The sequence below is a fragment of the Lonchura striata genome, chromosome 30, assembly GCF_046129695.1.
Source record: "Lonchura striata isolate bLonStr1 chromosome 30, bLonStr1.mat, whole genome shotgun sequence".
In the NCBI taxonomy this organism is placed as follows: domain Eukaryota; kingdom Metazoa; phylum Chordata; class Aves; order Passeriformes; family Estrildidae; genus Lonchura; species Lonchura striata.
Window position 1 is genome coordinate 4,774,939 of NC_134632.1, and position 17,739 is coordinate 4,792,677.

General features: G+C 49.6%; 1 protein-coding gene across 1 annotated transcript; it reads right to left on the reverse strand.

The window, feature by feature from the left end:
- Window positions 1-994: 994 nt before the first annotated feature.
- PTPN22 (protein tyrosine phosphatase non-receptor type 22) lies at window positions 995-17,206 on the reverse strand. Its single transcript, XM_031506974.2, has 21 exons — window positions 17,085-17,206; window positions 14,292-14,400; window positions 13,259-13,335; window positions 12,260-12,355; window positions 11,897-11,935; window positions 11,431-11,502; window positions 11,294-11,353; window positions 10,766-10,908; window positions 9,951-10,017; window positions 8,862-8,939; window positions 8,246-8,338; window positions 6,869-6,945; window positions 5,192-5,925; window positions 4,081-4,167; window positions 3,821-3,951; window positions 3,132-3,159; window positions 2,681-2,761; window positions 2,284-2,387; window positions 1,587-1,617; window positions 1,416-1,487; window positions 995-1,103 (listed from the first exon to the last, which is right to left on the reverse strand). The coding sequence occupies exons 1-21, from the start codon at window positions 17,169-17,171 to the stop codon at window positions 1,039-1,041; spliced, it is 2,331 nt and encodes a 776-aa protein (XP_031362834.2). The 5' UTR covers window positions 17,172-17,206; the 3' UTR covers window positions 995-1,038.
- Between the last annotated feature and the right edge of the window lie 533 nt (window positions 17,207-17,739).

Below are 17,739 nucleotides of genomic sequence, written 5' to 3' on the forward strand. Positions count from 1 at the left end.
GGTAAAGGTTTTCACTCTTTTCTGCTGTTAAGAAACTCTGTGACCACAGTAATAAAAAAGGCAATATTGGCTATTCCCCCAACTTTAAACCAACTGAGTTTTCCATTCCAGCAGTGGTCAGCAGATTCTTCTTGACCAAATTCCTCAGATACCACCTTGGTTGGTGGGGTTTTTTTGGTGTTTGGTGTTTTTTTTCCTGTCTTTACAGGAAAATAATATAAAACAATGTTCAGCATCTTTATCCCTCCCCACTGATAGAAACATCGGTGGAATCTGGTGAGGAATCTTGTCTTCCCTGTTCCCACCTGAAATTCTGTGCTGGAGAATCACCAATCCTTGAAAACAGCATTGCTTTAAAATACAATAATATTTTCTTGCTGTCATGGTGTTTTGGGATTTTTTTCCACCAGATAGAAGAGCAGCTGGGTCAGCCACTTGTGCAGTTGCACCGGTTTCATTTCCATGGGATCAATCACTGTCCCAAATCCTATTGCCCAGAAATCCAGACAAATGCTCTGGTTCGCCCAGATGGGGGGGAAAAAAAAGCTTATATTATTTCTAAAATTTGGGGTGCTAATTCCCTCTTAGTCCAAGTAATGTAAACATTTCAGTGTCTTTGATTAGAATAGACCTACAAATGTGAGAGAGGGTCTTGGTCACCTCACTCTGCTCCGTTTGTTTCCAGTTCATTCCAGAGCCTTCACTGGGTCCCATCATCAGTTTATGCTCAAATCCGTCCTTTTCAAGTGATTACATTCCAAAACACGACAAAAATATGTTCTTCCTTAGGATAAAACTTGTATTCCAAGGTTTACCTTCCATCCCATTGCGAATGAACTGAAAGCTGCTGGTACTTTTACATTCTTGACTTTAAAACTCCAGTTTTAAATTCAGTGAATGTGCAAGTAGTGCCTGAGCTGCCAATACCGTGTAACAGCTTTGGATGTGTTTATTTTGGTGGAAGCTTCACTGGGATGGGCATTCCAAGTATTTCAGGATGACTTCACAAATCTGCAATGCCAAGTCTGTAAAATACATCTAAATATTCCATGCTGGGGGTGGATTTCTTGGTCCTTTAGGTTTTGAAAATCGATTTGCAAAGCCTAGGAAGAAATGATATATTTTTTAATGCAACAAATTCTGTATGTTGCAGATGTTGATTATATAATCCCTTAAAATAACACAGGAATTGAAGGAATTGAAAATACTTGCAATTTCAGATCTTTCCCAAGCTTTAAGATATGACAGAAAAGCAACATCCCGTAGTTGCAAATGAAGTTGTAAATGTGTAAAACCAAAATCTTTAAAACCCAATGAGCATTATTTGAAATATTTGTCGTTTATAAGTGTTCTGCCTGGCATTTAGACTTGCAAGAACCAGGTTCTTCCTACCAAAACATGAGAGCAAAACATACCAAAGTTAAGGAAAGACCTCGAAGAGTTTGTTGGGGCAGGTTCTGATGATTTTGTTAGTGGACTGCAGATGCCTAGAAATAAAATATGAGGCTGGAGCAGCTGGTCACTGGCCCCACACATTTAAATACTTGTTTAAAGCCATTGCGAAGATATTAGCCTGAAAAACTTACTTTTTTTCACATTTTTCAATATTTTCAAGCTCTGTAAAAAAAAAATAGAAAAAGGCTAGTTGGAAAAAAATGTGTGAAGCAGTGGATCAGCTACTGTGGTAAAGGGAATTTGCTGGTAATGCACATGTGTAAAAACACTGATAAATGTACATGCATAAATAGATCAGCTACTGAGGGAATTCACTGGTAAATGTACAAGTATCACATCTCATAAAAAGCAAATTTTTTGCCACGCTCTTTGGCTTTTTCCTTGTCATCCCAAATGCCTCCAGTTTGTACTTACTTGCTGTTTTCCTCAAGCGCTTTTCTGTTCCACCATTGCACCCCAAAGTACAATCTCGTGGGGATAATTAACAGGAGGCTCAACAAGAGGGGGCTGGCCATGGTTCTGTCCTTGCAGGACAGACTCAGACCCCGCTGGAGCAACTTCTTCCCAGAGGAGCTGGCACTCCAGGTGGATGGAGTGCCAAGGCACAGGCGCTGGCACGGGCAGGGCTGGGTTTCCCTGTTCCCAGTGCACACAGGGTGGGTGTTTGCAGTTCTACACCAGAATATTTGTATTACTCTTGTTTTCTTGCCCTAAACACAAGCTCTCTCAAAGCAGGCCCTGTTCCCCCAGTGACCAGTGAGAGAGCAGCACCAGCTGTGCCACAGCTCTTCTCTCTCCCTTTTTTTCCACACCTTTTGTTTCTTTTACCTTGCTCCTCCTGAAGCATTTAATGAGTTCTTTGGATGATGTTCCTGAGCCCTTGTTCTCCAAACCTGCAGGACTCAAGGAATTTCTTGCAGCAGGCTGGAGACCTGGGAACATACATGATACATACATTTTCAGTGGTCATTCACAAATCCTCCTGATTTTTTCCAAGTGCTTTATTGCTGCTTTTCATCTCCACTAATGCAGCACTTCTAGAAATTTTCTGCAGGTTCCCTACTTGTGTTTATTTTCATTGCATTTGCTGAACTCTCCTGCAGGGAAGTGCTGAAGCAGTACCTGGTGAAGCTTTGAACAAGTGGGCCACGCTCTCAGAAACCTACAGGTTTAGGTGTGAGTGTAAAACCTCAGTTCCATCCTGAGAAAAGAGCTCAGCACTTACTTGCTGCCTCAGCGAGAACGAACGACTCCGGGGTTCTTTCAGGAAGCGGAGGAGGAGAATTGGAGCAATCCTGGGTTGTCTCTGAGAAAGCAAAGATAAAAGAGTTGGTTACCTAGCTTTAATATATATATATATATATATATATATATTAGAAGCAACCAGGTAATCTCAGTTGTCTCAAAGGAAACGCATAACATGCAGACAAAGAGGAGGCTGCAAGGAACACCCTCATGAACAGGATGAGGCAGGAGCTGATTAGGAAACACAAAACTACCAGTTCACTTTGTTGCAGAACTGTTTAGTTCTGGTTGGAGCTATTTAGTTGCAGAACTATTTAGCAACAATTTCCGTTGCAGTGAGCACAGATCCTAAACACTTTTACTAAGTAAAGCAGTTTCAGAAAAAAAAGCAGGTCTTAATTCCCAAGATTATCCCAGCGTTAAACTTTTACCTGTTTGTGGGCTCCAAAGCTTCACGCTCTGGAAACAAAAAACAAGGCAGGTATTTAAAAGTCCCACATCCAAATGTTGTTTTCTTGCACACAAGGAAGCCAGAGAAGATGAGGAAAGGATGTGATGTGCAAACACCCTCCCACATACACCTCCACACTCGTGTAGAGGAAGACAGACTTGTGCCTCATTCTTCCACTTCACAGAGCTGCCACTCAGCTATGGGATGATCAACAGATGCCTAAATTTTGTTCAGCTCCTGTTGGTTCCACAGGGCTGTGTCAAGCTCAGCAGAACACTAATGTCCTGTGTTCATTATCCTTCTCTAAGTAAGGGACAATATGTTTATTACCCTGTATTGGTCTTAGAATCCCAAAAAGTAATGTTTGGATTAAAGTAGGTGTTGATAAGAACCCATCTTCTTTCCAATCCTGAGCCCTGAAATCCCTGAAAGTGTTCAAAGCCAGGTTGGACAGGACTTGGAGCAACCTGGTCTAGTGGAAGGTGTCCCTGCCCATGGCTGGGGGGTGGAATGGGATTTTCTTAAGATATTCCATAATTCTGTTATTCTATGAAATAATTTATGGCAAATATAAAGTTCCAAGAACTAGAGTCTTTCTTAGAGAAGGAAATATGGTAAGGAGATTGGCATAGGAATAGTGCTGGAAAAGAGGTGAAAGGCCACTCTCACCTTACATGGTCTCAGTCTCACAGGGTCATGAAACCCCTTTGAGTGAGACTCACCACTCCACTCCCAGGAGGTTCCAATATTTGGATTTCTGTCTGGAATCTGGAAATCCGGAGTGGCCTGAGGAAACTGCCCTAGAAGCAATTGAACACCAGAGAGATCATTCCTCATCCCAGGCACTGCCAGATGCTACAGAACCACCCCGGTGTTGGGTGAGCCCTCAGTGCTGCTCAGACCCACATTTAATGTTGTTCATCTCTCACCTGGCTCACTGGCCACAATGAAGGACTCCGGGGTGCGCTGGGGCAGGGGTGGAGCATCATCATCATCATCAGGCTGTGGCAGGGGGGCTGATTGGAGAGACACAGACAGGTTACTGGCATGGCAGGACACGAGGGCACCACAGACCTGTGTAGGGGAGGGGGCTGCTCCTGCCCTGCCACACACCAGAGATTAAGGTTAAACACTTCTAAACTGTGGTTAAACATCCAAATAAGTCCCAGCACCAATTGCACGAGGAAAATGAGCATAACCCAGCACAGAGCCAGGCATGCAGCAGGTGGTTCTGGTGCTGCTTGGCTTGGGTTGCACCTCCCAGGACTTCCCAAGGACACCGGATAACAAGCATGTCTTTGTTCCATTGAATGCTGAGGGGCCTGGGCAGGACGAAGTGGAGCAAGTACCAAAGCTGTGGACAATAGGAAATGTCCGACTGGACCGGACTAGCTAGAACAAGGAATAATTCCACCTTCCTCATATGACAGGTGATGGATTTCAGGCTGCAGATCTGGGCAAAACACTTGTGTTGAAACATGGAATCATGGAATGGGTTGGGTTGGAAGAGACCTTAAAAGCCATTTAGATCCAACACCCCCACCATGGGCAGGGGTGTCACCCAGGTTGTTCAGGGCCCCTGAAGTCCTGGATCTCTCAATCTTAGTGAGATTTCAGTGTCCCCCACATGACACTCTACAGCAAAGATTGGGGTTTGACCTGAAAACTAAATCCTCAGAGAAAAGCATTTCTGGGAGCTTTCTGAATGCTTTTTGGAGCACCTCGGTGCAAGAATTGGTCAGCACCATCCCTGCCTCCCTGTGAGAGCTGTTCTGAGGTCACACAGTGGTTCAGGGCAGCTGTGTAAGTCAAACACCAAAGTGACACTGCTCTAAAAATGTTTGTGGGGAAAAAAATTCAGGCAGGATGAAAAGTGTGAGGATGAAACCAGTTGCTCCCTCAGCTCCCATGAGAGCCCAGTCCTGAGGAGCAGCTACAGACCTTCCTGGACACCAGATGACCTCACTGACCACTCCCTCCAGCACACCCCAGTCCAGAGTGAGCTGGTCCCATGTGTCCCCTTGTCCCAGCAGCACTTACCCGAGGAGAAGATGCTCTCCTGGTTCAGGGGGACGTGGTGGGATGATGGGGAGCTGGCTGTGGTGGGCTCTAGCGGGGCACTGGCAGAGCACGAAGGGAGGAGCTCATCCTGCCCCTCCAGAAAGGGAAACACGGGGGACACAGAGTCATCTGGAGAGAGTGATGAGAAGTAGGGGTCTTCTGCTGAGCACAGGGAAGGGTGAGGGCATTGCCTCTGCTTCCTGTGGCCTGGGGGGCCACCCGCTGCTCGTCTGGAGGGGTTCAGGTCCACAGGTGAAAATCCATCCTGGAAGCTCGAGTGACAGGCTTTTGGCCACTGGGGACTCCACACAGGCTTGGCATCCCCTGCATCCCATTCCCAGGCTTCTCGCCGCTGCTCCAGTGCTAGAGGGGTCGATACAGTCCATGCCAGAGGAGCTCTGGCACCAGGCACCCTCCTGCCTGCTCCCTTTGGGTCTGGCTCCAGCTCCAGCTCCCAGCTGCAGCGTTTCTGAGGGACATCCCCAGCAGCCCAGGGCTCGCCAGCAGCTGCCTTCCTGCAGCTGGAGAAGTTCAGAGCACCGAAGGAGATGGCCTGTCTGATGGGGGGCATGCCCCAGGCAGAGCTGGGCTGTGCACCCGGGGCACCCAGAGGGGGCAGGGATGCTTTGCCCTGTGCCACCGGAGAGAGATGTTGGTGCTCATCCTGCTGCTGAGGGAGATGTTGGTGTGGAGCCTGCTCCTCTCGCTCTGAGCTGCAGTAAAAGCACAATAAAGTGGTGTGGAGTCAAAGCCATGGAGGGCTCAGGTAATTTTAGCCCACTAACAGCCCACAGCACTGCTCCCAGGAGCAATTCCTTCAGGAATGCAGAGCCCAGCCCAGCCTCGAGCAAGGAGCACAGGGAAGGACTGTGCTCCATTTCAACACTGTTAAATGATGAACAGAGGAGGCCTCTTTATGTCATCAAGCTGAACCAAAAGGCAAAATTATTTACAGAAAGCAGACACTGTAATCCCAAACATGTCCACAGAGAGATCCCACCACCCTTGGAAGCTGCTGGTATTGGGAAGCTGCATCCTCAGGATTGCTATTCCTGCAGCAAGGGGCACTGGAGTGGAACATGCAGATGGAAGAGAGGAGCAGTGTGGGGGCATTCCATGCCAGGCAGAGGGCTGGGATGATCCAGCCTCTGTGTTCATGAGACCTTTTTATACTCTTTTGTACTGTTTTATACTGTTTCCAGTTTACATGTGAAACCAGGGCAGAAGAAGGGGACAGATAATGGCACACAGGGAAGAGGCTGAGACACATCAGTGAGAAAAGCAGGAATTATTAGGAAATCAGAAAAAGTTTCTTCACTCAAGGGGTGATGAGGCATTGCAACAGGCTGCCCAGGGAAGATGGAAACACCATCCATGGAATTGCTCATAAAACATGCAGATGTGGCACTTGGGCACATGGTTCAGTGTTGGACCCGGCAGTCACAGGTTAATGGTTGTGCTCAGTGGTCTTAGAAACTTTTTCAACCTTTATGATTCTATGAATTATGTTAGGAACAAACATGAGAGTCAAAGTGGGACTCAAGGGAGGCAGCAGATCCTGCGAGATAAAGTGTTTCAGAGCACACATCAGCAAGTGAATCTCTCTGAAATTGTGTGGGTGACTACAAACACCAACCAGGGATACTTGTGCCTTACCAGGTGAGTAAACTCAGGCCATAAATGTCTTCCACTGGAGTCGGGACTGGCTTGGCTACAGGATGCCCTGCTCCTTCCTGGGGAAAGGAAATGTTTGCAAACAAGAGTGAGGAGGCAGAATGTAAAGAACACCAATGTGCTGCTTCAGGAGCTGGGATTTTTGCCAGATCCTTCTAATTTCTAAAGCACTTGGGAAATGACACCAAGGTGGAGCTGAAAACTGCAGACAGAACTTCCTGAAGGGCAACTCTGCCAGCACCTTTCTGAAAGGAGGGTACAGCGAGCCCTACAACCATCCAGCTGTGCCAAACAGCTGGCAGGCAGCCTGTGCAGACACTCTGCCTTCAGGAGCCCACACTGGGCAAGCTGGGTGCTGGTTTTGTGCATGACAGCAGCTCATGGCCATCCCCATGCTCTGCACAGTGCCCTCAGAGGACAGGGAGGTTTAAGGGGGCGAGAGGTTTGGGCAAGAGATACAAAACCACATCCTGACTTGAAAAGTCCTCTGCATTTAGTGTCAACCCAGCCCTTTGTGACCTTTGCTCACAGGCTGTCCTTAACCAGTCCAAAAAGGCTTTTCCCAGTTCTTTTCTCACTCAGAATGAACTGCAAATCATATGGCAAAACTGAGGCACGAGTCCCATTGCAGGATCCCCTTTCCAATTTTTTAGATGAAAGTTTCTGACAAAATGAGCTCACTGTGACCTTCCAGGCTTTGTTGTGATGCATTTACTTTCCTGGATTTGATCCAGTGGAGCTCATGTCAGCAGTCACAGAACAGCAAGAGCAAAGAAAACCTCAACCAGAGATGTTTTGGCTATTCCTGTTAATATGCAACTTCACACCAAGACCACATTTCTTTTCCTCAGAGGTGTAACAGATTTGTGAGACTTTGCCATGTTTTTTCACAAGATATTTCCCCCATGCCCTCCCACAGACAGGCTGTAGTGCTGATTCCCTCACTAGCACACATGAGCTATCACTTTCAGCCTCACTGCCTTGTGATCCCAAGCTTCCCAACCTGGACCTTCCCAGCCTGGTCTGAAATTCCCCCAAGTTTCACTGGCACATCCCCATGGAAATCAGTCAGTCCTGTAGAAAATTTGTGGTGTTCCATCCACTCATAACATTAAACAATTATAAAAATATATAGAAAATAGAAAATGGCTTTGAGACTGAATAAAATCTAGGTCTTGTTTGTGAGAAGCATTGCACACTGAGGGGAAGAGTTGGATTCTCACGGGTTAATGTCAAAAGAGACTCGGTTTGGGTATCAAGGGGAGCAGAAAATGTGGGAGTTCACCCCAGATCTGCAGCAGGAATTGAGGTTAGAGCTGGAATGCCCAAGAGGCAGCGTGTGTGTCCTGGGACTTTTACCTGTGAAGCAGCAGAATCTTTCTGGCCATCGAGTGCTTGAATCTGCCTTTTGAAGAGCTCAATCACCACATCGTAAACCAGCTCATACTGCTCCTGCATTCCAGACAGGCACAAAATGTCACAGCCAGCACCGCTGGGACCTGTAAATGGCCACCTCTCCCCAAGCAAGCATCACCCTGAGAGAAGCTGCCTTTCCTGTCTGTTGGCAGGGTGTGAATTTTGAGAAGAGGCAGAAGCCACAAGTCTCCCAGGGTTCACACTGAAGCATTTTAGGGGCTTTTGAGGTGTGCAAAAAAACATTGTTCTGCATTGAGCTTCCTCTTCAGTCTGTTGCAGCTGAGTAAAGTTCCCACTTTATTGCCTGGCCAGTCGTGGTCTCACAGTGTAAGCATTTGATAAATCCCACTGTGAGCACTGGCCCAGCAGTCCACAAGGAAACGCTCAGCTACCAAATGAACTTCTGCCAGATCATTGTTCTGTTCAGAAAAGGGACTTTGCTCAACATCTCCCAGCTCCCACCAGCACCACTGCTCTGGGTTTCCCTGCTGTGAACCCTCCTGGGGGAAAGGCGAGGTGCCAGCACGGAGCAGCTGCTGGTGGCATTCCCCAGACACACCTTGGTCTGCACTATGCAGGGTCTTTGTGTGCGCATTTCCTGGATCAGGCTGAAAACACTGAAGTTCACTGGAACAATCTGGTGAGAAAGAGAAAAGGGCAAAATGGTTTTAAACTGAAAGAGGAGAAATTCAGGTTTAATATTGGGAAGGAATTCTTCCCTGTGAGGGTGGGGAGGCCCTGGCACAGCTGTGGCTGCCCCTGGATCCCTGGAAGTGCCCAAGACCAGGCTGGATGGGGCATGGAGCAGCCTGGCACAGTGGAAGCTGTCCTTACCCATGGAAGAGAGCTGGAAAAAGAGGATTTTTAAGATCCTTCTGACCCAAATCTTTCAATGAATCTTTAAATGAAATCTTTAAATGAAATCTTTAAATGAAATCTTTCAATGATTTCTATGATTTCTCTGATAAAAAATTACAGACAGGTCTAATTCCACGAATCCTCCAAGTCATGAGGCAGTTCAGAGCACTGTCTGAAATCCAGGCCTGCTGCTGCAATAATTTTTAACAAAGGGCCTACTTAAAGTTCTATTTTATTTATTACAAACCATCCTCCTCCCTGCTGTCTCACACTCCACAGAACATACCCTTTTTATAACAGCTGTGGGCAGCACGAAGGACATGACACTGATTTCCCAGCTGGATGGGCTCAGGGAGCTGAAGAACACAGCAGGCTCTCCTCTGAGTCCCAGCACCCGCCCTGAGGCCAGGGATCACTGCCTGTGCCATTATTGGAGAGTCAGAGTAAAGCAAATTCAGTGTTTGGAAACACTGAATATCTGATGTGTGAGTGTGGAGAGACAAACGAAGACAGTAAAGATGTATTGAAGGGTGAAGGTCAGCACAGGGCCAGAGGGAGCAGGGGAAGGGGGATTCTGCCCCACTGATGATGCTGTCAGTGCCTGGAGAGAGGGGAATGGCACAAACTGGGAGTGGGGAATCAGCACTTTGGCTCTCCAGTGAGGCCGTGGGGAGCTGCCATCCCCCTGAAATCCCCCCGAGCGCAGTCAGAGGGGGTGAAAGGCAGAGGGAGGGCTGGCGAGGCACAGAGGGGGCAGGAGCCATGGAAGGCAGCGGGGGCTGCCACTCACCCCGTCCTTCAGCAGCTTCTGGGTGTAGTCGATGGCGCAGATGACGCCGGTTCTGCCGCAGCCAGCACTGCAATGACAGCCACAGGGCACAGGCTGGGCACGCTGTGCTTCTGACAGGGGTGTTTGGGGAGGACCCACAGCCACCTGTGACCCTGCAGGATGCTGCAGCTTCAGCCCACGCAGGGCTGTGCTGCACGGGGTTGGGAGGCGCAGCTCATCCCCTGGGAACAGCTCTCAGCCCTCCTGTGGTGACCAGCCACACCTGGACATGGCCAGTGGTGGTCTCCGAGCCAGACATTCTCACTCCCTGACAGGAGGGTGTAGCCAGCTGGGTGTTTGTCTCTTCTCCCAGCTAACAAGGGACAGGACAAGAGGAAACAGCCTCAGGTTGCCCCAGGGGAGGTTTAGATTGCATGTTAGGGAAAATTTCTCGACCAAAAGCATTGTCAAGCACTGGCACAGGCTGCCGAGGGCAGTGGTGAAGTCACCATTGAACAGATGTGTAGATGTGGCACTTGAGGACATGGCTTAGCAGTGGTCTTGGCAGTTCTGGGCAAATGGTTGGACTTGAGCATCTTAAGGGACTTTTGGAACCTAAACAATTCCATGGCTCTGTGATTCTATTGCTGGCTGCCTCCTTCCCTGTCCCCTGGCCATGCTGGCTGTCCTCAGAGGAACCCTTTGCCTCAAGGCTCCCTACAAGAGGAGCTTGGCTATGGGCTTGGCCAGCTTCCCTGCCCTGTGACCCCTCGGGCCATGGGAGCAGGGGGCTCTGGGGGCCAGCAGCCCTTGCCTGTGGCAGCCAGGTCACCCACCTGCAGTGGATGCAGACAGGGACCCTGTCATCGGGCTGGTAGCAGCGGATGTCCCTGACCAGCTCCAGGATGGGCTCGATGGAGGAGGGGACGTGGTGGTCTGGCCAGTTCTTGTAGTGGAAGTGGTAGATGGTGCGGGTTGCCTGTGGGAGAACAGCAGTGGCAGGGTCTGGCATGTTGGCGTGGCAAGGGGAGCTGCATTTCTGCTCCATCCCCAGATCCCAGCTGCATCAGCAGGCAAAGGGCAGAGCAGCAGTTTGCAGTTGGTTTTGCTGCAGGAGCTGTTTGATGACATCCTTGGCCTCACTTATACGAAGCCTGATTTGCCATGACTGACAAACAGCTTCAGAAACTGAGGTCTGAGTTAATGAATTTTTTACTTCCTTTGTTCCCTCAACTGCTGTCAAATCTAATTCAGCATCCTGAGCAATGTAAAATTTTCTGCACAAAATGTACCGTATTTTAATATATTATTTATATAAAAAAGCCACCCCATGTACATTTTCTGCCTTGACCTTTCCTCCTTACCTCATTCAGGGTCACCTTTAAAGTTCTAATCACATACTCATTCCTCTTCTCCTCAGCCTCCTGCAGAAGAAGGAGTCAGAGTCAGATTTTCTGTGGTGGCCCGGGGTGGGACAGGGTGCTGGGGTGGCTGCACTCACACAGGTGATGGAGAAAGGGCCACAGTGCAGGGGGGAGCTCTCCACCTCCGCCCAGTACCGCTCACATTTCTTCTGTTGGGACAAGAAGGATGTGTTTGGTTATTCCCCACTGGCCCAGCTGTGCTGTCTCCTTTTTCAATTTTCAGGACAAAATTCACTCTGGGAAGAGGCTCAACTTTTGCTGCTGTCCAGCCCCATCCTCCCCTTCCTTGGAGCTGCCTCTGTGGGTTTTCTCCTTCCAGGGAGATTCCCTACACTACTGGAAATGGCTAAAGAAGTTCATGGAGTCAGAGACCATGGTTTGGTTGGAAGGGACCTTAAAGATCATCTCCTTTCACCCTCTGCCATGGGCAGGGACATCTCCCACGGGACCAAAAACCAGTTTATATCAAACAGAAACTCACTTCAGTAATGGGATTTAATAAAAATCTGCATCTCCCACCCCTCATCTGTGACAACTACTCACCTTCCCCATTTCAAACTCCATACAAGCCATGACCACGACCTGCAGGAAGAAGGCTCATTAGAGAAGTCTGAACATGAGTTTCTTATCCAGGCAGCAAAATTAGACTCTCTCTTGTGGGTGTTTGTCAGTGATGAGGAAACACCATGGGCTGCCTTCCCCCAAGCCCCAAGTGCCAGACAAGTCACACTGGGACATCACCCACAGCCTGGCACAAGGACCCCAGCCAGAGCCCAGAGGCAGGGACAGCCACCAGCAGACCCTGCCCTGGCACGAGTCCCACTGCCTCAGAAAGGACTTCTGGCTGTAAGGACAACTTTTCTTAAAAATATAAACTTTATATTGAAATATAAACCTGCACCTTACCAGGACTTCATACTCCCAAATCATCCTCCAAAAGTCAGTGACAGTAGTGGGCAGAGGACCCTGGGTTGCAATATATGCTCTTGGCCCGTAGACACCCTGGAACATTCAAACCAGACATGGGGACATCTGCAGAAATAAAGTCATTCCCCTCTCTGAATTTGCTTCTATCAGCAAGGCCGTTAAGGACTTTCATATAGTTGAATTTTGGGCACATACATTAACTCAAGCAGTGGTGTGCAAACCAAAGGCTGGGGAGCTGGGATTGAGCTGAAATCTGCTCCCAGAGACCAGCACCAGTTCTTCCAGCACCTCTGGGAGCTTGGAGGTGATGTGGCCACAGCTGTGCTGCTGATGGCCAAAGAATGAACTGTGATCCTGTTGGGAAGGTCTGATCTTCTGCAGACAGGCTACACAGAGCCCTGGGCCACTGGTCACCCTCATGGAGAATGAAGGGAACTATCTATCTATCTATCTATCTATCTATCTATCTATCTATCTATCTATCTATCTACCTATCATCTATCTATCTGTCAGTCAGGGCAGGGCTGAAGGCCCAGGACAGCCCCAGGGCTCGTGGAGCTGCAGGTGGAGCACTGTCCCACACTGATCTGCCCTGTTGCTCGCCCCAGCAGTGGGTCCCAGCCATGCAGCACTGCAAGGCTTCCTGCCTCTGCACTGGTTTCAGCCCAGGTGACTCTGGCCACAGGCATTTTTGCACCACTGTCACCCACCAAAGGCAGCAACGGCGACGAGGAAGTTGGGGCTGAGAACCACAGACTGTTCCACCCCCAGCATGAGCGTGTCCCTTGCCCTGTAGCCTGGTGCCTCTGTGCTGCACAGGAGGTTTCTGGAGGGCTCGCTCATCTTCTTATACCACTTATCCTTGAGCACAGCCCAGAAACTGCTGCAGAGCCCCTAGCCTGCTCCTCCTGGCACAACCCACCGAGCTGGCACCACCAACAACTTTGCAAGGACAAAACACCACAACAAAAGGCAAACCTTGATGAAGTTGGCATTGATGTAATGAGAATCTGCGTCTGATGTAATCAGGGACAGCTCCACTCTGCTGTGGTCAACTGCAAAAGTGGGGGAAGCAGTCAGAGTCTGTCCTTCAAGGTCACTGAGCCCTTGGAGGGCAGCACCAGGGGCTCTGGGGGAGCACTCAAGTCAGAGAGCCCATCCAGGGTGGGTGGGTGGCTGTGCAAGCAGCTGGTGTCCCTCCCACACCTCCCACAGCCCTGCTGCTACCCGCACAGGGGATGGACAAGATCCTTTTGGAGGGTGGGGGAGGTTTTAGGGGAGAGCTGCAGGTGCTGCCACTACCCCAGTGCAATGCTGATCCCCTCTGACCATGCAGCAAGCCAAGCCCAAAAGCACCTAACAGCACTGCAGACTCAAACCAGCTCTGTGGGGTCTGATACAAAGGTTTGAAAGCTGGACTCCATCCTGGAGGTCTTTTCCAACCTTAATGATTCTGTGATTTACTTTCTTTTCCAAGTTGGAGTGGATAAAAGAGTCAGTCTGCTCTGATGCTGGGACAGAGTCCTTTGGAGTCACTGCACCAAGCCAAGCCACAGCAGGGTTTGCCTGTTGCCTGCTTTGCACATCATTGCTGTCCAAAGGCCTTTGGGTGCAAGTGGTCACAGAGCTAACCAGAAAGCTTGCAAGGATTATCACAGGAGGATGTGTTTCCTAGTGAATAGAAGCTCTTCTGTCTGTGGAAATAGCACAGAACCACAGAAAATCCTGAGTTGGAAAGGACCAACAAGGATGATCAGGTCCAATTCCTATCCCTGCACAGGACATCCCCCAAATCCCACCATGCGCCTGACAGTGCAGATATGTGCCCAAGTCCTCCAGAGCAGGCACTGCAGCAGCCAAAGCCCTAAATCTGAGCAGCAGGACTCAAAGCCAACAGACAGCAGTGAGATGCTCACATACAACCACTGTGCAGGCAGGCAGCAGAGAATGAGAACAAGAAAAGCAAGAAAAACAAAAGGCTGAGTAGGAACATGTGCCATTTCCAACCTACAAGGTAAGATGTCCTTGTATCTGTTTTTCTTGACGTTCTCTGGCTGCTCAGATGCTGCTGTAGGGTAGATTTTATCCGCTCTGTACTTTGTTGACTGTCTCTTCAGCTTCTGTGATAAAAGAGTGGAACAAATTACAGCAGACGTGCTACAGCCAGCTCACTACTAGAGAGCACATGAAGGTCTCCAGGGGTCACGTTTGCTACCACAAAGCAAGGCTGGCACCATTAATTCTTTCCTGAGTGGCTTTGCTCAGAGCAGGAACAGAGCCAGAACCATCTGAGAGCCCCAGCAGAGGCTTGAGAAGGATGGAAAGTGTGTGCTGAGGCAGTGCCCACACGTCGGTTTGTGAAGTGACACAAAGTGGGTGAGGCCCAGGGGAGCCACTCTCAGTACAAATGGCACCCAGATCAGAGGAGTGACAGTGTCAAAGCACCTTCAGCGAATGATACCAGAAAAGACAGGTAAATCTCTTGATTTTTCTCACTTTGGTAGAGGTGCTCCCATCTGCAGCTGGAAGCAGTGATGCTCAAGTCACTAAGGGAGCACAAGCAACTGGGGCAGAGTGGCTCCATGGACTGATGAAAGACAAGGAGTCCTGGGACAGACCCTTAGGGCTGCAAAGCTCTCATCTCTTTCATTTTAAGGATAAAGCTGCAGCACTCACAGGGAGTTAAAGCATTTTTCTTCTGGTAAAGCATAGAATTTTATTTCACTGCCACCAGCTCCTACATAACACACACTATTTGTTACCATCAGTTTCAGAAGCACCATTCTCATTGCATTTTTTCTTTCCTATTTTTGTGTCCAGATTGCTGGCTTTTAATATTAAATTGCAGTTTTAAAACACTAAATTCAGCCACAATAGAAGCTAAATCTCAGAGATCTGATGGAATGAGTGAGGGAGGAGGTACAGGAAGCTCAGGACAGTCCATGTGTCCAGTCTCGCCAAGGCCCTGAATCATCTGACTTTTCTGTCCCTGAATAATCTGACATGAAACAGCTTGGGAACTGCCTAGGCATGAAAAAGGAAGTGGGAATCACAGAATCATGGACTACCCTGGGCTAGATGGGACCCATAAGAATCCTTGAGTCCAACTTCTGGCCTTGCACAGACATCCCAAAATCCCACCCTGTGCCTGAGAGCGTTGTCCAAATGCTCCTGGAGCTCTGGCAGCCTCGGGGCTGTGCCCATTCCCCGGGGAGCCTGGGCAGAGTGCAGATGAGACTGCAAACAGAACAAGGGGACTCTAACAAAACCCCTATCATTTATAGTAACATCACCACAATTTGCCCATAAAAATGCTTGGTCCCACAAGGAGAGGGCAGGAATTGGGGTGGAGGAACGCCACTGGATATATCTGTCACGTCTGGAAACAAGCCAGCACGATGGCCTGCTGAGGCCGCTGCCTTGCAAAAGCGGCCACAAATCTGGTGTCTCTGAGAAGATCTTATCCCATACAACAGGAAATGCAGCCTTGACCATTTCCACCTGCCATTTTGGTCAGAAATTAATACATCAGGCTGCTGGAGACAGCCTGAGCAGCAGGGCAGAGCCCACTGCCTCACACACGCAGACACCAGGCGGAGCGAGGGGAAACTCAGCAGGCTGTGACAGCGCTTTGTTCCATGGAACAACGGGCTGCCACTGCAGGCTCAGATTAATCACTTCCCTCCACCCAGACACCTGGAAACCAAGCACGCAGCTTTCCCCTGAGTGTTTGAAGTGCCAGTTTTGCTGGTATGACAGAGCAGGGCTGGAGCTGGAACTTGTGTGGACCCCTTGGTAACCTGGAGCCCACTGCCCGGGTCGGTGCAGTGTTTGACACCTCTCAGATCTCACAGAGGTACCAGTTTTACCCTTCCCTGTGTCTGTGAGAGCTGGGCAATGTCACTGCCCTCAGAGCAGCCCAGCCAGCCTGTCAGAGCCACCTGCCTCCAGCTGAGGCACCAAGAGCCACTCCAGCCACCAGCTTTAGCCATGAGATGGTGCATTAGCATCCGAGCCTCACCCCTGGCACCCAAACCACAAAATACATCAGAGAGCTCACAGATTCAGGGCAACACAGAACACAGAGGGTGGTGGGAGCCATCAGCATTTTGTGCAGCTTTTGCCTTGAGGGAACAAGAAAGCAGTTTCCAGGAGGAGCCAGGAGCACTGCTGGATGTGGAGCACACAGGTCCCAGAATGGCTTAGGTTGGAAGGGACCTTAAAGCTCCTCTAATTCCACCCCTTGCTGTCGGCAGGGACACCTGCTGCTCTCCCAGGTTGTTCCAAGCCCTTTCCACCCTGGCCTTGGACACTTCCAGGGATGGGGCAGCCACAGCTCCCTTGGGCAACTTGTGCTTTATAGAAACAAGGACAAGCTAAGTCAAGGTGAAACCAGAGATGCCTGGCAGGAACTCGTGTGCCACAGGTCTAACAGATTGCAATGGGGAGAAGGGGAAGAGGCTCCATATTCCTCCCTGTATCCCCAGTTGTGTCACCAGGGCCAGAGGCTCCATATTCCTCCCTGTCCCCCCAGTTCTGTTACCAGGCAAAGTGAAACCGTGTCCCGACAAGTGCATTCACCAAGCAGAAAACAGGAAGCACTCGGGTGATTAGTTAAAAAGCAAACAGTTCAAATGCAAACTATTAATTTCCTATCATGTCTTCACATTCCTCTTAGCCCAATTAACTTCTGGGTGTCTGCTGTAAAACTCCTAGAAAACCTCACTGTTACAGGTTTGAGAGGTGACCGAGCGATTCCCCCGACATGAGCTGAAGCGCTGAGCCAAGCCTTGAGTGAACTCACCAAAAACTCCTCTGCAAACTCTCCTCGGCTGAGCTTCTTGCCCTGGGCCCTTTCCAGGTTCTGTAGCAGGATCTCCCTTTGGTCCATGGTGCCGGAGCGTGCCTGGCCTGGCCCTCCTGGGAAGGGACATGTCAAGTGATCCGCAGCGGAAGGCGCCGCCGGGGAGAGCTGCCTGTGGTTTTCTGACTTCATCACAGCCCCAAAGGAAATTAGTGCGTAGCAGATAATCCTGGTCAAACACAACAGAACACACGGCACAGGGCCCTGGCACCTCCATTCAAACCAGCCCCACCTGGCACGGGGTGGGCAGCACTGAGGACAAGGGTAGGGACATGCTGGACACCAGTCCAAGCCCCCCACCACCCCAATTCCTTCAGCACCGTGTCCAGCCATCACTGCCAGGGGTAGCCAGGGGTGAGCACAGGGGGCAACTGTGGAGCATTCACATCCCAAGGATCTGTGCTTCACCAGGAATGCTTTGAGCCTGGAATGGGGCTGGAAGAGTCCATAAAACAGCATGGAAAATCCACAGTTCCCCTTCACGCTTTTAACATAGAATCCCAGAATGGTGTGGGTTGGAAGAGAACTTAAAGCTCATCTCAATGGGCAAGGATACCTTCCACTATCCCAGGTTGCTCAAAAGCCCATCCAAGCT

Bases quoted from the DNA above. Each gene is read 5' to 3' on its own strand.
- PTPN22 (XM_031506974.2), bottom strand. From the start codon at position 17,171: ATGGACCAAAGGGAGATCCTGCTACAGAACCTGGAAAGGGCCCAGGGC. The intron at 1,488-1,586 runs GTAAGTTTTTCA...TTTTATTTCTAG, and splicing joins ATTGAAAAATGTGAAAAAAA to GCATCTGCAGTCCACTAACA. The intron at 1,104-1,415 runs GTATGTTTTGCT...ATTTCTTCCTAG, and splicing joins GAGGTCTTTCCTTAACTTTG to GCTTTGCAAATCGATTTTCA.